Here is a 27,666-nt window from a genome sequence, read left to right as displayed (position 1 = left end):
AATAGATACAGGTTGTTCAAAATGAGAAGCTGTGAAAAAACAACAACAACAAAGAAAATAAATAAAAGTAAGATATTTATGTTCACGTGTCTTCGAAATTGATTAAATACAACGATGGGTGTGATTATATCAAAACGATTTAATACGGAAGCACACAGCTATCGATCTGAGTTTAGATTAGTCAGACGTGAAGTTTATGGGTACAAAACAGAGTCACAATACGCTTTCATTTTCCCCTCTTTTCCCTGTTCGATACCCGTGCGAATAGTTTTTATTTGTTAAAGTTAATACTTGAAAAGTAACCAAAAGCATCATCGAATATTCTTTTTTACTGTTTCGATATCTGTCTAACTTAAAATTAATTACATGTTTAATGAACTTATTTATGTTGTATTAAAAGTTAAAACAAGCTAAGTTCTTTATCTATTCAATTATGAAGTATCTATAGTAACGTGTAGATGTTATTTGATTCTGTTGACAGGTAACATCAGTAACAGAATAAAAAATCCTAGACTGAGCTTACCGGAAGTGTTAAATGGAAATTTAAGATATAGAAGATTTAATGGCACGTGGATATCTGGTAAATATATATTATTTTGGTATTCTTCACTCGAATAGGTTTAAATAAATGCGTAACTGCGTAACAACTATAAAGAAAGAAAAAATAACTGTGCTGAAACTAAACTAAGTAAGTCGTGGAATATTTCATTTAATGTATTTTGAATAAATAGGTCAGTTTACATAGACGAAAAAAATATTTGAGAGTATCTCATAGATTTATTCTATTTGTTGCTTCCAATATTACGAAATATATTATTTCCCAAAAAGAGGCCGAATGCTGCCTGGAAGGTTTAGCTGTCTTAACCACTCGCCTCACTACAATAGTGTGTTGTCTGTCAATCAATCAGTAGACACTGAAATGACGTCACATAAGGGATCTTAACATTGCATTTTGTACTGTCATGACGACAGTAAAACTTACGTGTTACATAAACCACTAGAAACATTATGCACTCTGTAGGAACGGCACATGAACTTCAAAAGCAAGAAATCAAAATGTCAGTAATTATATTTTTTACACTTTCGGAGCACATCTTCGGAGACCCAGCAGTAATGCATCAAACTGTGTATTTGTTGAACTTTTTATTATTATTACAAACAATACCCTGAGGGTTAAGTTGTCCTATTAATGGTATCGCGATAATTATTTACATTACAATACAATACGCACCAAACGCCCATAAACAATAACGAACTGGTAGATATTTTATTGATAAAATTGTTGAACACATAACAACTCGGATAAAATACTAAGAAAAACCTTCTCTTACAAATGTATGAAAATTACACTATGTAACACAAATTTTGTTCATGGATAGTGTGTGTTATTTCTTAATTGCTTATGTTGTAGACCCGACATGGCCAAGCGTGTTAAGGCGTGCAACTCGTAATCTGAGGGTCGCGGGTTCGCATCCCCGTCGCGCCAAACATGCTCGCCCTTTTAGCCTTGGGGGCGTTATAATGTGACGGTCAATTCCACTATTCGTTGGTAAAAGAGTAGCCCAAGAGTTGGCGGTGGGTGGTGATGACTAGCTGCCTTCCCTCTAGTCTTACACTGCTAATTTAGGGACAGATAGCACTCGAGTAGCATTGTGCGAAATTCAAAAACAAACAAACAAACAATGCTTATGTTGTAAACGTACAGAAAATGGTCATTATTCCCTTCAAACTTTACTTTTGTGACCTGGATAATGTAATTTAAAAACTAACCTATTTTCTGTGTTAAAACAGGCAAATTTGCACATTTTTACTTACATAAGGTCTGAATAAAACAACATATGAATCAAGATTTACATGTATTTATACTAAAGGTATACAAAAATGTTTAGAAGTGAGTAGTTTTTCGAGATTTGCGACTGTAATGTAAATCACTTTCACGTATCAGCTCCCAAATATAATATAGTCTCCCATCATGTTTTCATTATACGTTCCCAGATCATAAAAGCAAAGTTTGAAAAGAAAAATAGGTCTCTTCCATTTACTTTAGACATAAGCAATTGGGAAATAACACTTTCTGTCCAGGAACAAGAAAAAGTAAACATTTTGTTGCATAGTGTTATGAATTAATCGCTGACAAACAAAACTGTTTTTACTATACTTTCATAATTGTAAGAACTATCGTTAAATCTCTTATAAAGGATTTCGACAGTCCTGATACGTACGTAGAACAAAGAAGAAATATTCGTTTATTTCATGAATGTTTACAGTACACATCAATATGTTTGTTTTTTTCTTTTCTAGGAAAAGAATTTATTTATCGAGATTCTGATGGAACTCTTATTTTGCACAACGTTGAAACTATGAATAAAACACTGCTGATGGTCAATACAACTTTCGTAAGTGATCTTGGAATACGATTTTCTCCTAACATCTTTGATCTTATTATAAGAAAATTTTATCTCTTTAATCAGTTGGAATTTCTTTTTAATTCCTGTGAAAAATCGGTAACAAATGAACTTCTTATACGTAGAATTATTCTACGACTGGATGGATGTTTCTTGTTTTTATCTTCACTTGTATGCAGCTTACATAAATCTCATTAAGAACTTAAGAGTTGTGTACGTTTTTATGGAAGCAGACTGATGATAGGTGGAAGGCGGAATGGGTGATCAACTATCTGTTCTTCTTCTTAAAGAAACACAGCGTTCATCTTCTCAGATGAGTGATGGGTCTTTTTTTAATGGCCACGCCTTGTATGCGAAGGAATCCCTTAAGGTGTTCTGGATCTTTATTTCCAAGAACAGTTAGGTTTCTGTGTTCGTTATCTCTGATGCCTTAAGGGAAGTGGACAGTTTTTTCGTTCTATTCGTTTAATCCGTAGTTGTGTGTTGTTCTTTGCTAGCATGTTCTGATGTGTAAAAAACGGTTACGTAATTAGGTTTATGTGCATGGATAACCCTCGAGAGAAAGAATCCAGATATATTCACCCTGTTCTTAAATTTGAAAACCAAAAATACATCTTGTTTTGAAGACACGGAAACTGACATTAGCGTTTGTTGAATATATCTCTAATTTTTTATTAATTTTTTACTGTGCACTCATTCCAGCAACTTCAATGTTACGTTAGCCAAGTTGAGAAGATTGTGTTATAATTGCTTGAAATATTATACGTTTTGTCACACATTCACTTTAAAAACGAACCAACGCTTTGTTGTTATTCATCTGCGATACGATGTTTCAACCCTGTCTGTTAAATGGTGATTGTTTTCTTTCCATAGAGGCTATATGATGTCCATACCTATGCTTTGTCGGCAGACAGAAAATATGTGTTGCTTGCTTTTGCTATTAAAAAGGTAAGTGGCTGACTATTCTGGTAACTAGGCAACAGTACTTTGCTATAACTAAGAAACAGTGTGGTTTTCTAGTAACTAAGCAACAATGTAGGTTTTGATGACTAAATAACAATGTGTTTTCTTAGTAACTAAGCAACAGTGTATATTTCTGACCACTGAGTAACAATATGTTTTCTTAGCTTCTAAACGATAACTGAATGATATGTCTGAATTTGTATGTTTAAGAATTTTATACAGTTACCTCATCCAACAACTAACAAAATATAGAATTGTATTAAAAACCTCGTGAGACAAAAACCTTGAAGTAGTGAAATGATTCTAGCTTTGTAAATAACATGTTATTTATTCTCAAAGACAATTTTAAGAAATCCTCCCTCGTTAACTGTAAAGTCAACATATCGTGTAACGTTTTTGCCAGTTTTTAGCAGGTTCATTGATTCAGTTCCTAAGAAAGTTAAGTTAATAATGAAAGCAACTGTTAAAAACGTTTTAATTTATGTTTTTACAGTTACAATATAAGCAATAAGTCTATTGTTTTGATTTCCATATTTCAAGTTAAAACAGAAATGTATTTACGTGTCATCTTTCCGTTGGTTAATAGTTTTGGTTTTGTTTTCTTTCTGTTTCCAGAAAAGTTTTTATTAATAAGATATTTGTTAGAATATGAACAACTGGAAATAAATTATCGATTTTCATTTTTCTGAGTTCTGGCACACTCCATTCCACTGTTGTGTTTTCACGTGACTTGCTCATTTGCATATTCAAAATCGTTTTAGTGAATCTCATTCCTTATCGAGTAATTCAATTTGCTGTACTTCGCTGGTGTGAAGATGTTTATTTCAACCGCATTTGAGAGTTTTAGTCTAACACGAACATTATTTATGTAAACAATTAAGTTATATGTATATATATATAAATACTCGTTACTGTATCCATTTTCCATTCTTATATATTTATATGTTCATTTCTTGCATATTTAACTTAGTAACATATAAAAATAAAAGACAACAGAGGTAAGGCTAGAGGATGCTGAGACAGGCCTTGCATCCCTAAGTTTTACTATATCCCATCTCAATTAATTCTCTCTAGCGGTTTAGAAAATGTCATATTTTATACTTTTTTTAAATCTCGTGATTTCTGTTTAAATCGATAAAAAATAATCAACAAAGTCTCTACTAGCACCCCCCCTCCGGCTTCAGTAACCCCATCCTCTCAAGAGAGAGGAGCTGACGCCAGGCTTGAGAGACAATGTGTGTTTCTTTTCCACTTAATCCTAGTGTCGACTTTTTATATCAAAACAAAACAACACAAAGTAATTCAGTCAACAACGTTCAATAATGTTTGTTTCCTTTTTTTCAGAGATTCAGAAATTCATATACAGCGAAATACAAGTATTTTGACCTCAGGAATTAGTAAGTTTAGTTTCAACCTATTGTGTAAATGTAGTGTAAGAAATGTGTCTTTACTCTGAGCCATTGAAACATAAAAATCAAATTTTGTTTTCGTTTCACACATAGAGTTTATATGACAGGTATTAACATATAATATTTGACCTTTTAGTTAAATGTTGAGTATCAGGTCATAAAATGTTGGGAGAGGTATGTTATTTCATATACAACTTATGATTTAATATCACATTAGATTTATTTGTTTGTAATTGAGCACAAAACTAAACAATTGGTTACCTGTATTCTACCTACCACGGGTATCGAAATCCGGTTTATAGCGAAGTAAGTCCGAAAAGATACCGTTGTGCCACTAGGGGGCTTCACTTTATAAGAGGCAAATATTGATATCTTGTGGTCGTTAAATTAATTCGAGTTAGTAGGATATTCATTTATTGGATAGTATATTGAACAAATTATCTTTATTTATTACATTAATTTATAGAAGAAATTAATTTGTAATTATATTTATTTTTTAATTTATGAACCATTTGTTTCAGTTACTGTAGTTAATGAATTAAAGACAACAACAGTTGTACTGATAACAGAAAATAGTCAAAATGATAAAATAATAAACACTAGAATGTTGAGTGAACATGTTTTGACTTGCAGCGCCATCTTTATAAAATACAATAAGACTTGGAAACAATAAAATATGAAAAAAAAATAATTGTGTATTGTTAATTAGAGATAAAGTTCTGCCGAATATTTTTGCAAAATGTGCTACGACCTTCTATAAAAAGGTCACGTGGGTAGCACAGGCCGCTACCGTGTCTGGTATTTCAGCCGATCTGATAAGTCCAGGTAGTGGGCGAAAGGCCTCGTCGACAATAAATATAGCAGATGTGTTGTGGTTGACGTATTATAAAGTATTCTCCTTGGCTTTCAACTAGTGTTTTTAGAATTAATAATAAGATAGTTTAAGTACTCGTGATAAGAAGGGTAATTATCTCAATGATAATACTAGCACTAAGCTGAAAACCATAAGAAGTGTTTTGTCTCGTCAACTTTTAGCCACACTTCGCCACTTCTCCCGTCTGAAGAAGACGCACAAATACAATATATCTCATGGGGACCCACTGGTAGTCAGTTGGTAAGTTTCGAATAAATAATTTACCCGTTTCATGCTCTGTATAAGCTTTTCAGAATAGCGTTGAAAATGTCAAACATATATCACATCCGTGTACTGACGTCAGTACGAGATGTGACACAAGCTCCATACATTCGTCTGAGTTGTTCGTCTGTGTAGATTCACTGAGGTTCCTTGACTAACGCGTGTTGTTTATAAGAATAATGTTTTCCCCGTCTTTCTAATCCTGATAAAATCAGTGAATTGTGATACAAGTTGTTCGTCTGTGTAGATTCACCGAGGTTCCTTGATTAACGCGTGTTGTTTATAAGAATAATGTTTTCCCCGTCTTTCTAATCTTGATAAAATCAGTGAATTGTGATACAAGTAACCACCATAGCAGCACTCACGTATTAAACGACTTTGTGAAACGGATAGCTTGAAAGTAATTTGTTATATAACCATTTCGTCTTAAGCCATCTGGTGAGAAATGTCTTAGTTATTAACGTAATTGAAAACGAAGCTTACTCCTGGAAACTACACCAGTGTCGTTTTACACTTGTCAAAACAGCTGTTAAATAAAAGTTTTAATCTCTTTATTTGTTTAACTGCGAAAACTTTGTTTCGAAACTAGAAGAGCAAACTCAATGCTTAGTTGTTCTACCTCGATGGAATATATAACTGTTTCTTCATACACCGTTACCTATGAAGTTAAACTAATATTCATATCAAAGGCTAAATATATTTAAATTCACTTCCTTCTCAGTGTTTTAATACATATTTGATAAAGTCCGTGAAATTCACTATATAGTTCACAATATTACCACAGCATATCGTACAACTATGCTGTCATGTTATATAATCAGCTATCGTATTGTAACGTTACAGACGTTGTTTTCTAAAATCGGTGTTCACAACTACTACAAGAACTTAACTTTGTCTTTCATTTTGTTGTATTTTTTATTGTTAACCTGTATCTAAAAGCCAGTCTTGGCTCATGGATGTTTTCACAATATCAACAAGATGTTAATCTCTGTTAAAACTGACTGTTAAAGACAATAACGTTATTTTCTCACACTATTATCCCAGTTTGCTAACACTCTTCACGATGTTTTATGCCAGACTCGTTTTATAGAACACAGGTTTAATAATCGATATTTGTACAGCAAGAAAAATAAACGTAGTTGTAACAGGAATCCTTTTGATAATTATATCACATTAATAGAATTGGTTGACACAAAACGTAAGACTGAGCAAATTTGTTTGTAATAGAGTTGTTTTGTTTCCTTTCAGGTTTACGTAAGAAACAATGACATTTATTACATGGCTTACGTTGGAGATATACCACCAAAGCGTCTGACCACAACCGGAGTAGATGGGATGATATTCAACGGTATATCAGACTGGGTATATGAAGGTATTTATATTAAAACTCTTTCGCCCCTGGAGGTTAAAGTGCACGTTTCACGACGTTTGGAACGTCATTTTTAAATTTTTAATAAATAACATTTTTACTATTTGCATCAATAAAATTTGCATCAAAACGTAGTTTATAATTGAAATTTTAAAGTTTTATATGTTTTCATTTTTTACTTTAAAATGAAATGTAAGGCAAAAATGTTAAGTATAAGTCTTTGTGTGTCACATAACGTTTTCAGTTGTCTTACTGATCAGTTTCTATTTTATTACGCCCACCATACAACATGTAAAAGTATCTAACGAATTAGAAACTCGAATTTAAGATACAGACAGACTAAATACAAAATAAGAACCTCCCGTCTCTATGATTTGCTGAGATATAAATATATTTAGCAAATCCACTAGAGTGGCTATGTCCTTCAAATCAATCATTTGAAAATTCTTAACTAATACCGCCTAATTCTAAGTAGCTCAAGTTTATATCCAATAGAAATTGAATTTTCCCCTCTACCTATTTAGGATAGTTGTTTAGAAGTGACTTGAAGGCGGAAGAAAGAATTTTGCCGAAACTGTAGATGTGAGATCAACAAGTCGTTTCTCTGAATAGCAATGGGATTTTTTCTACCTACATATGCTTTACTTAGAGACCCTACTAAGTTGTAGAAATTTTGAGGATAATAATACTGTAATTTGGTATTTTTTATTTTTAAAAAGTTAATGTCTGAAGCCTACAAAAATTATTATCTGTACACACCCCACCCGCAAGTCTAGACAAGACTTAGTGATAGTAAGTATGCACAAGTGCAGAGTTTGTAATACGAGCACGTACTCGAAATCAATGTTTTTCAATGTATTTCTCATTTACTTTCTATGTTTTAAGAAATATAGCTAAAATTTAAATATTTATGAGTAAATAGTGATATATATATGTATGTTTACACACGTGTAACGTACGGTAGCCGAAATTGTATACTTTTGTAGGCCAATAAATAGTTACCTTTACTGCATTTGTGTTATTTTAATTGTCTAAACTGAGGTAAATTTAAAACCACATTCGAAATTTGAAAACTTTAAAACAAGAGGGTAGTAACTTTTATGAGTATATGCCCAAATAATACTTTCACACACATATGCTGCTAAATTAACAGACATCAAATATATGAGCAGTAGAACTAAAACATCTGCAATCTAAATCGATTGGCGAGGCTCAGAACCTACAATGTTTATTGGATCAGCACAACTTTGAATCATGTAATAAATGTTTTCACACACTCTGATTGCAATTTTATTACCCTTGAATGTCTTTTGAATCGTTATAGAAAACATAAGCCGCTTAGTGCAATATTGTGTTCTTGGAACAAGGGCATGTATAAATGACCCTTTTCTATTTTGCACGTGCGTTCTTGCTCTCTAGTGTCATATTATGGCGTGCTGAGCAAAGACGGGTTCAGACAATCAATGATTTCAGCTTTATTTACAGTGGGTTTAACTTTAGATGAGTAAAATAAACAGAAAAGTTATGGGATATGTTTAAGAGTTGAAGCGACCAGGGTATGGACTTCAAAATCTCTTGATTAATAATTAAGAAAAAAGATACAGCTGCTCATTATATTTCTAATTTTACAATTTTTCTTTTCATTATATTTGATGAGTTTTCTCCAGGCTGAAGAATCAAGTAATAAATGTAATAACAGAAAAATATATAAAGTTTTACTGAAAAAAAATATGTAAACTGTATCAAGTATAAATGGTTATGAGCTAGGCCTGATGGGTCTAGGCAGTGTCCTTATATTTAATGATAAAAAACATTATCTGTCTGATATATAACACTCAACCTTATATAATTATTTTCAGGCTTAGTATTTATTCATATCAGTTTCAATGCTTTTCGAACACTGATATTTTATAATTTACTGAACAAAAGTATTAAAATGTTCTGGAGTGGGTGTGGCCCAGTTATTAGCTGAGCATGAGAAAGATTAAAGTTCACACATTCAGCTATGGGTGCGTTATAACAGTTACAGTCAATCCAATTTATTTGGATCAAAGCAAGACAAAAAGTATTGTAGTGATATTTGTTACTGACTGGCTGTTTTCCATCTGGTTAAAGCCCAGCATGGCCAGGTGGTTAAGGTACTCGATTCGTGACATTCTTGCCCTTTCAGCCTGTGGGGGCGTTATAGTGTGACGGTCAATCACACTATCGTTGGTAAAAGAGTAGCCCAAAAGTTGCCAATGAGTGGTGATGACTAGCTGCTTTCCCTCTAATCTTACACTGCTAAATTAGGGACGGGTAGCGCAGACAGTCTTTGTTTAGCTTTGCGCGAAATTCAAAAACAAAGACATATTTATTACCCATTTCAACGTCAACAGTTATTTGTACGCAGTCTAGTTCTTTTCAGCTGTTTCGACGTTGAAATTGACTTACTAGATTTCTCACGATACATACAAGTGTTGAATGCTGACATAAAGTTTACGCCGACTACGTGAAAATAAATAGAAAGTATAGTAAAAGGCATCAGAATATCGCGTAAACGTCCAATATTAAACTTACTACTCGGAGTCACTGGAGAGGACAAAAATATAAAATGTGTAAAATTCGTAACACATTTATTTTCACCCAAAACACAAGAATAAAACGTCCGCCTCAGTCTAAGACACAATGGTGTCTTGTTGAAGGTGCATAGGAGATAACCGATAGAGAAATTATTTATTCTTCACCGAGTCTTTACGATAGATTCAGATATCTAGGAGTTTAAAAGAAGGCATTAAAATACCATTAAACATTTTTAACTTACCGACTGTGTTATGTTTCTTACCACCGTCTGATTCACGTTAGTCTAAATGTAAAATGCCTCAGCAAATTTGTTTTTATACCTACTCAATGTAATGTATGAGGGGTTGTTGAGATAAATAGAATAAATATCCAGAATTTGTTTCTTAAATGCACAATTTTTGTTTTCGTTTCTGTAGAAGAAATATTAGGGAAAACAAAACCCCTCTGGTGGTCAGAAGATGGCACAAGACTGTGTTACGCTTCTTTTGACGATAGTGGAGTGGCAGAAGTCCAATATCCTTGGTATGGAGATTATACGGATGAAAATAACATTTATCCCAGTCTAAAGAAAGTCAGATATCCAAAGGTAATGAATATGTTGTCGGTAAATCAGTTTGTTTAAAATACCAGTAGATAAACATTGTTCATACAAAAGTATGTTACAAGTTTAATGTAAATTTATGTATTTTGAAAAACAAATCAATAGATCTTTATCTGAAATTTCTCTCTCTCTCTGTATACTAACTTGTATAATACCACGATTTTATGAGCAAATATATACAGGCTGTTTACCTCATAACTTTTAAACAATATTATTATCATATCACGAGGAAGATATACATAATGTATTGTTAGCTACACACTGTTTACCTCATAACTTTTAAACAATATTATTATCATATCACGAGGAAGATATACATAATGTATTGTTAGCTACACATTGTTTACCTCATAACTTTTAAACAATATTATTATCATATCACGAGGAAGATATACATAATGTATTGTTAGCTACACACTGTTTACCACATAACTTTTAAACAATATTATTATCATATCACGAGGAAGATATACATAATGTATTGTCAGCTACACACTGTTTACCTCATAACTTTTAAACAATATTATTATCATATCACGAGGAAGATATACATAATGTATTGTTAGCTACACACTGTTTACCTCATAACTTTTAAACAATATTATTATCATATCACGAGCAAGATATACATAATGTATTGTTAGCTACACACTGTTTACCACAAAACTTAAACAATATTATTATCATATCACGAGGAAGATATACATAATGTATTGTTAGCTACACACTGTTTACCTCATAACTTTTAAACAATATTATTATCATATCACGAGCAAGATATACATAATGTATTGTTAGCTACACACTGTTTACCACATAACTTTTAAACAATATTATTATCATATCACGAGGAAGATATACATAATGTATTGTTAGCTACTTAAACAACTGTTTACCGAGGAAGATATACAGAATTGTTTAAACAATATTATTATCATATCACCAGGAAGATATACATAATGTATTGTTAGCTACACACTGTTTACCAAGATATACAGCTAACTTAAACAATATTATTATCATATCACGAGCAAGATATACATAATGTATTGTTAGCTACACACTGTTTACCACAAAACTTAAACAATATTATTATCATATCACGAGGAAGATATACATAATGTATTGTTAGCTACACACTGTTTACCACATAACTTTTAAACAATATTATTATCATATCACGAGGAAGATATACATAATGTATTGTTAGCTACACACTGTTTATCATATCACTACATAACTGTTTACCTTAAACAATATTATTATCATATCACGAGCAATATTATTATCATATCACAAGATATACATAATGTATTGTTAGCTACACACTGTTTACCTCATAACTTTTAAACAATATTATTATCATATCACGAGGAAGATAAAGATAATGTATTGTTAGCTACACACTGTTTACCTCATAACTTAAGCAATATTATTATCATATCACGAGGAAGATATACATAATGTATTGTTAGCTACACACTGTTTACCTCATAACTTTTAAACAATATTATTATCATATCACGAGGAAGATATACATAATGTATTGTTAGCTACACACTGTTTACCACATAACTTAAACAATATTATTATCATATCACGAGGAAGATATACATAATGTATTGTTAGCTACACACTGTTTACCACAGAACTTTTAAACAATATTATTATCATATCACGAGGAAGATATACATAATGTATTGTTAGCTACACACTGTTTACCTCATAACTTTTAAACAATATTATTATGATATCACAAGGAAGATATACATAATGTATTGTTAGCTACACACTGTTTACCTCATAACTTTTAAACAATATTATTATCATATCACGAGGAAGATATACATAATGTATTGTTAGCTACACACTGTTTACCTCATAACTTTTTAACAATATTATTATCATATCACGAGGAAGATATACATAATGTATTGTTAGCTACACACTGTTTACCACAGAACTTTTAAACAATATTATTATCATATCACGAGGAAGATATACATAATGTATTGTTAGCTACACACTGTTTACCATACAACTTTTAAACAATGTCATTATCATATCACGTGCTGGGCAAACGAAATGTATTGTTAACTGCACACTGTTTACAACAGAACTTTTAAACTATGTTATGATCGTATCACTAGCTACATAAATATATTGTATTGTTAGCTACACATTGTTTACCACATAACTTAAACAATATTATTATCATATCACGAGCTAGATAGACAGAATGTAATTAACTACACACTATATATCACAGAACCTTTAAACAGTGTTATTAGTAACATTACAAGTTAGATAAACAGAATATAATTAACTACACACTGTATATCACAGAACTTTTAAACAGTGTTATTAGTAACATCACAAGTTAGATAAACAGAATATAATTAACTACACACTATATATCACAGAACTTTTAAACAGTGTTATTAGTAACATTACAAGTTAGATAAACAGAATATAATTAACTACACACTGTATATCACAGAACTTTTAAACAGTGTTATTAGTAACATCACAAGTTAGATAAACAGAATGTAATTAACTACACACTGTATATCACAGAACTTTTAAACAGTGTTATTAGTAACATCACAAGTTAGATAAACAGAATGTAATTAACTACACACTGTATATCACAGAACTTTTAAACAGTGTTATTAGTAACATCACAAGTTAGATAAACAGAATATAATTGACTACACACTCTATATCACAGAACTTTTAAACAGTGTTATCAGTAACATCACAAGTTAGATAAACAGAATATAATTAACTACACACTATATATCACAGAACTTTTAAACAGTGTTATTAGTAACATCACAAGTTAGATAAACAGAATGTAATTAACTAAAGACTATTATTACATAATTTTTAAACTATGTCATTAGTAACATCACAAGTGAGATAAACAGAACATAATTAACTACACACTATATATCACAGAACTTTTAAACAGTGTTATTAGTAACATCACAAGTTAGATAAACAGAATGTAATTAACTAAACACTATTTATTACATAATTTTTAAACTATGTTATTAGTAACATCACAAGTGAGATAAACAGAATATAATTAACTACACACTGTATATCACAGAACTTTTAAACAGTATTATTAGTAACATCACAGGTTAGATAAACAGAATATAATTAACTACACACTGTATATCACAGAACTTTTAAACAGTGTTATTAGTAACATCACAAGTTAGATAAACAGAATATAATTAACTACACACTGTATATCACAGAACTTTTAAACAGTGTTATTAGTAACATCACAAGTTAGATAAACAGAATATAATTAACTACACACTATATATCACAGAACTTTTAAACAGTGTTATTAGTAACATCACAAGTTAGATAAACAGAATGTAATTAACTACACACTGTATATCACAGAACTTTTAAACAGTGTTATTAGTAACATCACAAGTTAGATAAACAGAATATAATTAACTACACACTGTATATCACAGAACTTTTAAAGTGTTATTAGTAACATCACAAGTTAGATAAACAGAATATAATTAACTACACACTGTATATCACAGAACTTTTAAACAGTGTTATAAGTAACATCACAAGTTAGATAAACAGAATATAATTAACTACACACTGTATATCACAGAACTTTTAAACAGTGTTATTAGTAACATCACAAGTTAGATAAACAGAATGTAATTAACTACACACTATATATCACAGAACTTTTAAACAATATTATTATCATATCACGAGCTAGATAGACAGAATGTAATTAACTACACACTATATATCACAGAACTTTTAAACAGTGTTATTAGTAACATCACAAGTTAGATAAACATAATGTAATTAACTAAACACTATTTATTACATAATTTTTAAACAGTGTTATTAGTAACATCACAAGTGAGATAAACAGAATATAATTAATTACACACTATATATCACAGAACTTTCAAACAGTGTTATTAGTGACATCAGAAGTTAGATAAACAGAATGTAATTAACTAAACACTATTTATTACATAATTTTTAAACTATGTTATTAGTAACATCACAAGTGAGATAAACAGAATATAATTAACTACACACTATATATCACAGAACCTTTAAACAGTGTTATTAGTAACATCACAAGTGAGATAAACAGAATATAATTAACTACACACTATATATCACAGAACTTTTAAACAGTGTTATTAGTAACATCACAAGTTAGATAAACAGGATGCTTTATTATTTTGTGCATTATTATTTAACTCTGGTTTTGTTTTTGCTTTTTTGAAAGTGTGAAATATTTTAGCTGTTTTCCTATAAGTAAAAGAAATTTTAAAATAACACCTAGTGAATCGTTAAGAAACTTAAACGAGCTTTGTACGCCCATAGCAATTTGGAGACAAAGGAAGAAACTGTTTGATATTGACGTTTATAAGGTGAGCTATGATGTCTTCGGGAAAAGATACTTCGATCTACATCCAAATTGAATTTGACTGGAGTTTTGAAAAAACTCTTGTTTCTATAAAAAGATGTCCACATGATATGATATAGAAAGAAATTACGTTATTATATAAGTTACCTGCAAGTCACTTGTATTGCTATTTTAAACATTTTTACAGCCAGGTACAGAGAACCCAATCGCCACTTTGTGGGTTGTTGACATCACCTTTACGTCAAGTATTCCTGCCCCGAGAAATCTTCGTCCACCCAAAGAAATACAAGAAAGGTGAGTTTAAAAACAACAACAAATAAACAAACTTTGTGAAATAATAATCAGTGATGTAGAGAAAATCCACTTGTGATGAAATATGTCAAAACGGCTGGTTTGGGTTGAGACAATTTTTGTGCAGAGGAGCGAACAACGTTTCGACCTTCTTCGGTCATCGTCAGGTTTACAAAGAAAGAAGGAGGTAACTGACCGATAGCTGACCACATATTTGAAGGGGGTTGTGTAACTAAGTATAGGTGTAGAGGGCGTGCTTAGATGTTTGATTATATTTATTAATATCGGTATAAAGGTGTTCCTTTGTATTGGCTTGTTTTGGGTTTAAGTTGTTGTATAAGTAAGGCTTCTTTAATTTTACGTTTGTTTATGTTTGTTTCTTGTAAAAGTGTGAAGGTGACTTTTTATGTTCTTTGAATCTGGTTTCCATTTTTTTACTTGTTTCTACAATATAGAAGTCGTGACAATTATTACATTTTATTTTATAAATAATGTTGGTGTGGTGTTTGTCAGTGTAGTTTTTACATAGTATAGACCTCAGTTTTGTGCCTGGTTTTTGAATAAGTTTGGTATTAACTGGAATGTCATATTTTGTTACTAATTTTTGCCAAATGTTGTTTATTTGTCTGCTGATGTCGAGAATATATGGTATGCAGCAGTATATGGTTTCGTGATTTTTTGATTCGTGAGATATATTTACTTTTGTTAGTTGATTTTGCTTTATGTCTTGGTGTGTGCGTATAATGTTTTCTACGGTTTGTGGAGGAAACTTATTGATGTTGATGAAGTATTGTTTTATTTTATCTAATTCATCATTAATTTTATCTGGTGAGCATAGTTTTATGGCTGTGTTTATTTGGTTTCTTAGTATGTTGAGTTTTTGTTTTGTTTCATGTGCTGAGTCCCAAGGAATGTATAGTCCAGTATGGGTGATTTTTCGGTGGATTTCTGTTTTTAATTGTGTGTCGGTTCTTGTAATTCTGAGGTTAAGAAATGATATTTGATTGCTTTCTTCCTGTTCACATGTGAAGTTAATGTTGGGATGTATAGAGTTAATGTGATTGAAAAAATTAAGTATGTGTTCTGTAGATTTGAATCCCGCAACCGTGTCATCTACATATCTGTACCAGTATAGTGGTGGATGTAATGCTGTGTTAATTGCTTGTGTTTCAACTTGTGTCATAAAAATATTAGCTAAAACTGGTGAAACTGGGTTGCCCATACTTAGGCCATTTGTTTATATATAGTTGTGGTTGTTGAACATGTAGTTTGTCTTCATCGTGGTGAATTCTATGAGGGTTGTTGCATATCATATGTTTCCGACATCAGCAGAAAAATAACCAACATTTGGCAAAAATTAGTAACAAAATATGACATTCCAGTTAATACCAAATTTATTCAAAAACCAGGCACAAAATAAGGTCCATACTATGTAAAAACTACACTGACAAACACCACATCAACATTATTTATAAAATACAATGTGATAACTGCCACGACTTCTATATTGTAGAAACAAGTAGAAAAATGGAAACCAGATTCAAAGAACATAAAAAGTCACCTTCACACGTTTTCGAACACTGCAAGTCAAATAAACACAGCATAACCATAGAAAACACTCAAATACTAAATAAAGAAACAAACATAAACAAACGCAAAAGTAAAGAAGCCTTACTTATACAACAACTTAAACCCAAAATAAACCAATATAAAGGAACACCTTTATACCTATATTCATAAATATATCCAACATCTGAGTAAGCACACCCTCTACATTCCTACACTCAGTTAAACAACTCCCTTCAAACATATGGTCAGCTATCGGCCAGTTACCTCTTTCATTCTTTGTGAACCTGACAATGACCGAAGAAGGTCGAAACGTTGTTTGCTCCTCTTTTTTAAAATTTTCTCAACCCAAACCAGCTGTTTTTACACACAGAAAAACAAACTTTGTGTTATAATCCTTGTACCATTCGTTCAGTCCACTTATTATGTGTATATTTACTATAGTGCATGACATTACAATAGTCCAGGATATTCACTTCTGCATGATGTATACCATAACTTCGTGATATTACTGTAGTGCAGGACTTTCTATAAAATCTGGATATTTATCCAAGTTCCGTGATATTACTGTATTCTCGGACATTCGACATAGTCCGTATATTTACAATAGTTCCATGATATTACTGTATTCCAGTGAATTCACTGTAGCTCGTGATATCTAACATAGCATGTGATATTTATTGAGGAGTCACAATAGAAGTCGAAATGTTGTTTAATCAAACATTTAAATACAGAACATTATTGTAAATTTACCACAGAACCGTTAAACAATGTTATTAAACATAACACGAACCACACACGTACAGTGTACTGTTAACTACACACTGCTTCATACGGTTTTACGGTAGGTTTGTTTCGAATAACAGGTATGTCGTCTGAATACGTTAATTGGTCTAATGAACTACTTACGCACTCCCACTATTCGTTGTTAAAAGAGTAGCCCAAGAATTGGCGGTGGGTGCTGATGACAAGGTTCCTTCCCTCTAGTCAAACACTGCTAAACTAGGGACGGCTAGCGCTGATAACCCTCGTGTAACTTTGCACGAAATTACAAAACAAACAAAAAATCACTACAATCTTTCGTTTCAAAACTTGAGCTAGAAATTGTTAATCCACTTTGCTTGACCTAACCAATAATTATTTATCTGTACGTGCTTTCACCTTATAGTTTTACTGTCTAAATCAGCCATATTTAATACGTATATAAGAAAAAACATTTGTTTGTTTGTTTTGGAATTTCGCACAAAGCTACTCGAGGGATATCTGTGCTAGCCATCCCTAATTTAGCAGTGTAAGACTAGAGGGAAGGCAGCTAGTCATCACGACCCACCGCCAACTCTTGGGCTACTCTTTTACCAACGAATAGTGGGATTGACCGTCACATTATAACGCCCCCACGGCTAGGAGGGCGAGCATGTTTGGCGGGACGCGGGCGCGAACCCGCGACCCTCGGATTACGAGTCGCACGCCTTACGCGCTTATAAGAAAAACAACTAAATACAGTCCACTTTCCCTCTTAAATGAGGTTGTAACAAAAGTGATAGACCGATAGCACATGCAACTTTTAGTGTAGGCGTGCTCAAAAATATTTGTCAAATATTTTGTAAACGTGGCTTCTATTTGCGTCAAATGATACTTTTAACTGTAGGTTGAACAGATCTATCAGGGTACTGAATGTGTAAATAATATCTGTAGGAGTTGAATGTGTTTTTATCTATCAAATAGATTCCGTACTTTTGGTGCCTAGGCCCAGCATGGCCACGTGGTTAAAGCACTCGACTCGTAATCCGAGGGTCGCGTGTTCGAATCCCCGTCACACCAAACATGCTCGCCCTTTCAGACATATGGGCGTTATAAAGTTACGGCCAATCCCCCTATTCGTTGGTAAAAGAGTAGCCCAAGAGTTGGCGGTGGGTGGTGATGACTAGCTGCGTTCCCTCTAGTCTTACACTGCTAAATTAGGGACGGCTAGCGCAGGTAGCACTCGTGTAGCTTCACGCGAAATTAAAAACAAACAAACAAACTTTTGGTGCCAAGAAAAAAATTAGAAAGAAACTCAGTCAGAATTTGAGAATTTATATCTCGTGTATTTCTTAATGTGTTGCTTTGAAATTTGGTACGGACATTATGGGTCCAGTAGAGCACATTCACTGAAAATATGTGATAGCTTGGATTAACGTAGTCTGAGATACAGATGTGTCTTGATTTAAGATCCAATGGGATGAGGGCTTAATGGCTTGTTATTGGGACTCGCGATCCGAGGGTTCAAAACGTGTCAAAAACTCTTTGCATTTTTAACTGTAAGTACTTTAAAAATATGTTAGTTAATAGTGATATATTATTAGGTAAGTACTTTAAAAATATGTTAGTTAATAGTGATATATTATTAGGTAAGTACTTTAAAAATATGTTAGTTAATAGTGATATATTATTAGGTAAGTACTTTAAAAATATGTTAGTTAATAGTGATATACTATTAGGTAAGTACTTTAAAAATATGTTAGTTAATAGTGATATATTATTAGGTAAGTACTTTAAAAATATGACAGTTAATAGTGATATAGTATCAGGTAAGTACTTTAAAAATATGACAGTTAATAGTGATATATTATTAGGTAAGTACTTTAAAAATATGACAATTAATAGTGATATATTATTAGGTAAGTACTTTAAAAATATGACAGTTAATAGTGATATATTATTAGGTAAGTACTTTAAAAATATGACAGTTAATAGTGATATATTATTAGGTAAGTACTTTAAAAATATGACAGTTAATAGTGATATATTATTAGGTAAGTACTTTAAAAATATGATAGTTAATAGTGATATATTATTAGGTAAGTACTTTAAAAATATGATAGTTAATAGTGATATATTATTAGGTAAGTACTTTAAAAATATGATAGTTAATAGTGATATACTATTAGGTAAGTACTTTAAAAATATGTTAGTTAATAGTGATATATTATTAGGTAAGTACTTTAAAAATATGTTAGTTAATAGTGATATATTATTAGGTAAGTACTTTAAAAATATGATAGTTAATAGTGATATATTATTAGGTAAATACTTTAAAAATATGACAGTTAATAGTGATATATTATTAGGCAAGTACTTTAAAAAAATGTTAGTTAATAGTGATATATTATTAGGTAAGTACTTTAAAAATATGATAGTTAATAGTGATATAGTTGTAGGTTTGTCAGCATTTGTCAAAATTTCAAAGTTATTGACGACTATGTGTTGACCAGGGGCGTAGATCCTGGGGGAATGGGGGTATAATCCCCTCATTTTAGGTGTGGGGTATGGTGCATACAATCATCACCCCCTACAGTTTGGTCTGTTGAGTTGTTGTATTGCATCACAGGCCTACAAATTGTGTGTTTGTTCTTGTGATTCTCGTGTTCTTACCAATCGAATTACATAATTATGCCTAGATGTAGGCTTTTTCAGTAGCCAAAACGTACATCTTTAATATAGGCGTGCTAGTTCGTAAGTATAAGTCAGTAGGCCTAAGTATACATTCAAGTATCGTGGCAACAAGATTACTGTGAGGAACATGTTTACAGCTTTCAGATTCACGTAATCAGAGATTACCATTTTGCAATTTGCAAATTGAACAGTCCACATAAGTGGTTGCAAAATCACCCCCATCGGGTGTAAAAAATCTACGCCCCTGGTGTAGACTATAGAGGTCTCTGAACCGGAATTATCCGTTCAAACCGTTGTGTGTAACTCATGACAATGGCAACCACGTGGCCACGTTGTGTTCGTTATTACAGGAAGCTGAATAAAAAGCAAGACTCTTCATGAAAGCACCATAGAAATTAGAACAGCCCTGAAGTCAACCTGTTTCTCGTGCATTATCTATACCTTTTTATTCATCTCAGTTTCTGCATACAGTAAGGTTCCACTAAGTGAGGAACAGAAACCTACCAACAGATGTCACTTGAGTTTAGCACGTGTAGATAGATATCTCTCAAAACAAATTTACTTTATATTTACCTTAAACGATAAATAGACAAACGCTTGGACAGATACTCCTCTTCACGATATATATGTAATTATATTATTTTTTAGAGAAAATTAATTAAGAGTTAAGTAAATTAAAAGAAGTCGAAAGGAAGGACAGCGTTAAAAACAGCCAATCCAAACCTCTGACTAATTAGATTAATTTGATATAACCGAAAACAAGCTTAAAAACAAAAATAAAATACTGCATAAAATGAAAGGATACTAGGATACAAGCTGTATTGTGGAATATAAAATGTACCCTAGGTTGTGGAGGCGACTGAGAACGTAGAACCCACATTGCGGTGGGAATACACTGTCTATCAGTATTAACCTCCATTCATCAGTCTCACATAAAAAATAAAATAAAGTAAATAAATAGTAATAGAAATAAAAATAATAGATATAGAAATAAGAAATTAGGAATGGATGCTCAACGTTCCACATATATATATCACTCTTCACTGCCTGCAGACAGTTGTGGGAAGGTGACAGCTCTCCAAAGTAAAAAAGAAAATAAAAATAAGGCACAACCATTTGGGGGTGAGTAAGTTAAATAAACTTACCTCTTGAGGTAAGCATTCCAGTCCCCATTATGGTAGAAAGGCATTAATTGGTAGCTCAGTAAACGAATCATACTAATATGAAGGATCACATCTAGTTATCTGAATTAGCTTGTATAACTCCCATTTTATTGACTTCAACACAAAGCTACACGAGGGCTATTTGAAATGATAGACTAGAGGAAAGGCAACTTGTCAACATCATCTCCCGCCAACAAAAAGTAGAATTTACCGTCATATTATTTCGCCCCTACGATCGAAAGGGCGAGCATGTTCGATGATGGATTTCGAACTTGCAAACTGCGAGTCAAGCGCCCTAATCACCAGAGCAAGATGAGTTAGTTTGTTTTTGAATTTCACACAACGCCTCACGAGGGTTATCTGCGCTAGTCGTCCCTAATTTAGCAGTGTAAGACTAGAGGGAAGGCAGTTAGTCATCACCACCCACTACCACTTATTGGGTTCCTTTTTTACCAACGAATAATGGGATTGACCGTCACATTATAACATCCCCACGGCTGAAAGGGCAAGCATGTTTGTGTGAAGGGGATTCGAACCCGGACCTTCAGATTACGAGTCGATCTAACCATTTAGCCATGCCGGACTTCACACCAATATAACGGAAGTTGTCAATATCTTGCTTCATGTTTTTATCTCCCGCCATGTTTTCATTAAGCTTGTCTCTTAACAATAAATCACATATCCTAGGGCAACGTAGGATAAGAAACCTATATAACTACTTTGTTTTTATTGGAAAGCTGATAAATGTGTTATGTCTCCATTTGAAAGAAACGAAGAAATGAACCCTGGGTTTTAACGTACTAAATCCGTAACATTACCCTTGATGAAATTTTCAAATTTACCCATTTTCCAGAACATTCCAGGTAGATTCAGTGCTGAGTACCTGATAGAGAATTTTCAAGAACTTTCTAGAATGTTGTAGAACTTACGATAATTTTGAAGAACCTTTTAGAATTTTCTAGAACTTACAAGACTTTTGAAGTACCTTTTAGAATTTTCTAGAACTTTCCATAGTAATATATATATACTAGGGTTCACCACTTCAGTTTAGTTCTAGCTGCCTAAGTAAAAACATAGACCTATTTGATATTATCAGAGAGATGGCATCCAGAAGCTGCAAGCATTCTCCAGACGCATTCTGCTATGTATGTGGCCAATTTATCAAGACAAGAGCAAAAGAGTACCTGTGACATCATCTGTCTTGAAGCATGATGAGTATGGCTGGGAGGTTATCAGAGACTTCAAAATGGTGGCTTTCCTGATGGGTCTTCAAGGAGGCTTTACCAAGTTTCCCTGTTATCTTTGCCTTTGGTGCAGCAGGGACACCGCAGCAGGAAGTACTGGTTACAACAGACCGAGTTCTCTGTGGGGAGACACAATGTCAAGTGTGAGCCACTAGTGGACCTCCAGAAGCTGTTGTTCCCACCATTGCACATAAAATTTGGTCTTATGAAAATATTTGTCACAGCTCTTGATAAGGAGTCTGCAGTCTTCCAGTACCTTCGAGACTTCTTCCCTAAGCTGTCTAAGGCAAAGGTCAAAGCTGGTGTTTTCGTTGTACCACAAATAAAGAAGATCCTGGAGTGCACAGAATTCCCCAAGAAGGAAGGACAAAAAGCTTGGGGAAGCTTTATCGCAGTGGCTGTGGGCTTCTTGAACAGTCATAAGGCTGAAAATTATGTGGAACTGATTGAGGCTCTAGTGAAGAACTACGGCAAAATGGGCTGCAGGATGTCCCTGAAAGTCCATAACCTTGACGCTCATCTTGACAAATTCAAGGAGAATTTGTTAGAAATTACTCACTTCTAAACATTTTTGTATAACTTTAGTATAAATACATGTTAATCTTGATTCATATGTTGTTTTATTCAGACCTTATGTAAGTGAAAATGTGCAAATTTTTCCGTTTTAACACAGAAAATAGGTTAATTTTTAAATTACATTACCCAGGTCACAAAAGCAAAGTTTGAAGGGAATAATGACAAATTTCTGTACTTTTACAACATAAACAGTAAAAAAATAACATACTATTCAGGAACAAAATTTGTGTTGCATAGTGTTATTTTAGAGTCAACAACTATATATAATAACAACGAATCGATTTGATTATATTGTTCAAAGTATTCAAAAAAAGATGCAAATGATAAACATTCTCAGATAAATTGAAGTAAAAGCGAACAAGGGTGTGATTTCGTAATGCAGAATATCGTTCGTTGTACAGAGTTGAAAGTCACTTTTTATATAATGTTGAACATCTTTCGTTGTGCGGCTTTGAAAATCATTTGTTGAAAAATATTGAAAATTTTGTACGGTGTTGAAAACCACACGTTGTCATGGTAATGAGTTCTCTTTATTTTTCAGAGAACATTATTTCACTCATCTTACGTGGATCGATCAGACACGTTTATCCGTCGTCTGGCTTCGACGTACCCAGAACTTGTCTGTCATCAGTATATGTCATGAGTGGAACGGATGGGCTTGTAACACGGTAGGTATTACCTGCTACACTGAGCATCGTCTGCTTATATTTTCCTTTCATATATATACTGTTAGTACATTATAATTTATCGGTATCTTACACGAAATAATCACTTCCTGAAATAAAAAAACAAAAAACATCTGTCATTTCTTCCAATAACATATCAATATGGCCTCCGCTGGTACAGTGGTAAGTCTACGGATTTAAAACACTAAAATTAGAGGCTTGATTCCCCTCGATGGACTTAACAGACAGCCCGATGTGGCGTTGCTACAGCAAAACATATATACATCTCTATTTTTGGAATGTTGTAACACTTACGGTTCAACGTTAAAACGATGGTTGAGAGAGATAAAAATTCTCAAAATTGTTTTGACATTATAATACTTATTACTGAATGGTTGAGAGATGATACGTCAATATTTTTTTAGAATATTATAACACTTATTCAGTGTCAAAACGATGGCTGAAAAATTAAACGCCAGTAATTTTAAGAATATTATAACACTTATTCAGTGTTAAAACGATGATTGAGAAATTAAACGGCAGTAATTTTAAGAATATTATAACACTTATTGTTCAGTGTTAAAACGATGTTTGAGAGAAGAAATGTCAATATTTTTAGAATATTATAACACTTATTGTTCAGTGTTAAAACGATGGTTGAGAGATAAAACATCAATATTTTTATAATATTATAACATTTATTGTTCAGTGTTAAAACGATGGTTGAGAGATGATACGTCAATATTTTTTTAGAATATTATAACACTTATTCAGTGTTAAAACGATGGTTGAGAAATTAAACGCCAGTAATTTTAAAAATATTATAACACTTATTGTTCAGTGTTAAAACGATGGTTGAGAGATAAAACACGAATGTCATAATGTCTTTTGCCTCTTGGTTTAAGATTTCTGCAGTATAATAATGACCCAGGTGTATATTTTTTTGTAATTGTGTTGGGTGGGTTTTTGTTTCTAATAGAATACTTAGAATACTACGAGCAGTGGCGTAGCTGGGGGGGGGGGGCAAGGGGGCACATCTGTCCCCAAGCACAGCAGTATGGGGATGATGTATTTCCAAATCTGAGAGTTGGTCTGACTGTTGCCAGTTGTGAAAGGTCGTTTAGTGAGTTAAAACTTATCCTGTCTTACCTGAGATCATCCATGGGACAAGAAAGATTGACAGCCTTGGCTTTGCTGAGTGTGGAGCGAGAGGTTACCGACAGCAAACATTTTGAGAAAATAATCGATAAATTTGCAGCAGCAAAGGCAAAAAGAATTTCTCTTTGAAGTTACATAATTACATCCAAAGCATTATATTAAACTATTTCTTTTACTTTATGTTAACTTTTCAAATTACTATATCCAAAGTAATGTTTTAAGTTTTTGCAATGTTATATTTGACTATTATTTTAGCATAAAATAATTCTACATTAATTTTTATATGCATTCTTGTTTCTTATTCTGTCCTTCTCGGTTATTCAATAATATCTTCAAAATACCATTGTTACATCAATTATTTCACTTTTTTCATCTCCTTCATACCCTAAATATACGCCACGAAATGCAGGTTTTCATGCTCTAAAACTCATAAATTTCCGGGAAAGCATGACGGACCCCCTTATTACATTTTGTCACGAGGGGGCGCGAAAACTGACTTTGTCCCCGGGCGCTGAAAACCCTAACTTCGTTTCTGATGACACAAAACTTCCGGAATCTTTAATTTTCTTAGACTAATATAAACAAACCAAAAACATTGGAGGAGCCACAGGGAGATGGCAAAAAAAAAAACCAAAAAAAAACTCCCAGTTTCACCCTCCATTTGCTTTCTTATATTGTTCTGGATATTTCTCCTTTACGGACACATATTTATAAACAGTTTTGATGGGAAGTCCATTTATAAAACTGCTTTAAAATAATATTGTAAATTATAATGTTTCAACTATATTTATGATAAAATTGTCATTCTTATTCCCCCTTTTCCTTTTTCCCCTTTCATTTATTTTTTTATTGTCTGGATGGAAGAAACTTCGGATCTTATCCTCTATCTACAGCTCTGGTTTTGTCTACACACTCACAGCTAAAAGACTTCTGGAATTTGCTCAATGTACGTTAAAATTCGTTTCGCAATAGATGTCAGTGTCAACGATTGTTTATTTGTTTTTGGAATTAAGCACAAAGCTTGGCTATTGAAACCTTGTTTCTATCAGTGTGAATCCGCAGATATACCGCTGTGCCACTGGGGAGTAGTATCAGAGGTAAGATAGACACACATTGGGGTTTTCTTTGTAGTATTTTCACCGACATGTTCACGTCGGTGGTGATCGGTGTTAGAAGGTTTCTTCACCAACAGATTCGTTGCTGAAAATTACTGAGCATGTATAATAAACTGGATGGCTGTAAAGTGTATTGTGTTCTAATGTTACCTGTTCATTGAATCCTATTATCAGGTAGATACCCACGGCTTTACAATATTGATAACAATAAATAGTAATTGAAAGGAAATATATCAGAGGTACCAAATACCTGTGCGGAACACATCTGTTAATAAAGACACTGGGAAGTAATACCTTGTCCTACGTAATACCGCACGTGCAGTCGCTTTCCGACAATTATCCGTTTACTATTTTGTTTGGAATGGTTTGTTTGTTTTTGAATTTCGCGCAAAGCTACACGAGGACTATCTTCGATAGCAGTCCCTAAGTTAGGAGTGTAAGACTAGAGGGAAGGCAGCTAGTCATCACCACCCACTGCCAACTCTTTTATCAACGAATAGTGGGATTGAGCGTCACATTATAACGCCCCCACGGCTGAAAGAGCGATCTTGTTTGTTGTGACGGGAATTCGAATTCGCGACCGTGAAATTACGAGTCGCCCCCCTTAACCACCTGTCCATGCTAGGCCTGTCAACAGACTGTACCACTGGGGAGTATGTAATATATTTTATATTTTCCTTTGCGGTACTTTCTCTGTTTGCCACTAAAAGCCCTGGTGGTGTAAAAAATAAATAAATAATCATGGAACAGAATGAAAGTAACGACACCCAATCGTTGTGTCTCATATTCCTGCTTGCTTGTTTCAAGGCTTTGTTTTTATATATAATAACCACAAGAAATCGTATCGTTTTCTTAATAAGATATCAAGGTTTCATGTTTAAAACTAGAGAGTTAAGTGTGCCTATATCGGCGGGTATTGAAAAACTGATTGTTACCAAATATACTTCTTTGTTACAGAACCTGGAAGAGACCAGTACCACTGGCTGGGTAGAGATGACCAATCATCCTATTTTTACAGCAGATACGAATTATTATTTTATTCTGGCTCCTGTAATTATTAAAGAGAAGAGTACCTTTCGTCATGTAGTCATGGTTAACGTTAACGTAAGTATATTAAAATATTAAGTACAGAAAATAATGTTTTACGTGTCTCAGGAATGAATGTTACGACGCGGACATATGTCTCAACTCATAATAATTATACCTCAGTAATGTCTCACCCGACAACTACCTCACGAAAACTCAAACAACGAGATTTCAACTGAAAGTCTGCTTCACAATTTCCATCTAATGAGTGAAAGTCTGACGTTTGATTTCTAAACTAAGTAGCAAGACACATAAAAAGTACACACTTCTGTATGATTTTGTGTATCCAACGTCCCAAGACAATGGAAAAAAAAATAGAGTTATTTTGCATAACGTTTGTGCCCAGTAAAGTTCTAGTTTATAGAGACGCTGTGTACAGAAAGAAAAAATATCACAAGTGTTACTTTTGCAATGATATATATTAGTAAACATTTAACGTCTTCTAAAGGGAACGTTGGAAAATTCAAATAGATAAGTTGATCAAA

The 27,666-nt window shown here is 32.9% G+C and overlaps 1 protein-coding gene across 1 annotated transcript in view; it reads left to right on the top strand.

Moving 5' to 3' along the window:
* The window catches only part of LOC143256470 (prolyl endopeptidase FAP-like), a 172,589-nt gene that overhangs the window by 108,997 nt on the left and 35,926 nt on the right, over positions 1-27,666 (top strand). The window contains exons 3-12 of the mRNA XM_076513755.1: positions 482-580; positions 2,302-2,396; positions 3,279-3,353; positions 4,713-4,765; positions 5,813-5,891; positions 7,161-7,284; positions 10,260-10,429; positions 15,070-15,176; positions 23,699-23,825; positions 27,053-27,199. Coding sequence (XP_076369870.1) covers positions 482-580; positions 2,302-2,396; positions 3,279-3,353; positions 4,713-4,765; positions 5,813-5,891; positions 7,161-7,284; positions 10,260-10,429; positions 15,070-15,176; positions 23,699-23,825; positions 27,053-27,199 — 1,076 coding nt within the window. The remainder of the gene's footprint in view (positions 1-481; positions 581-2,301; positions 2,397-3,278; positions 3,354-4,712; positions 4,766-5,812; positions 5,892-7,160; positions 7,285-10,259; positions 10,430-15,069; positions 15,177-23,698; positions 23,826-27,052; positions 27,200-27,666) is intronic.

The sequence above is a fragment of the Tachypleus tridentatus genome, chromosome 7, assembly GCF_004210375.1.
Source record: "Tachypleus tridentatus isolate NWPU-2018 chromosome 7, ASM421037v1, whole genome shotgun sequence".
NCBI classification, from domain to species: Eukaryota; Metazoa; Arthropoda; class Merostomata; order Xiphosura; family Limulidae; genus Tachypleus; species Tachypleus tridentatus.
The sequence above is the reverse complement of the archived record's forward strand: the minus strand, read 5'-3'. Positions and strand labels throughout refer to the sequence as shown.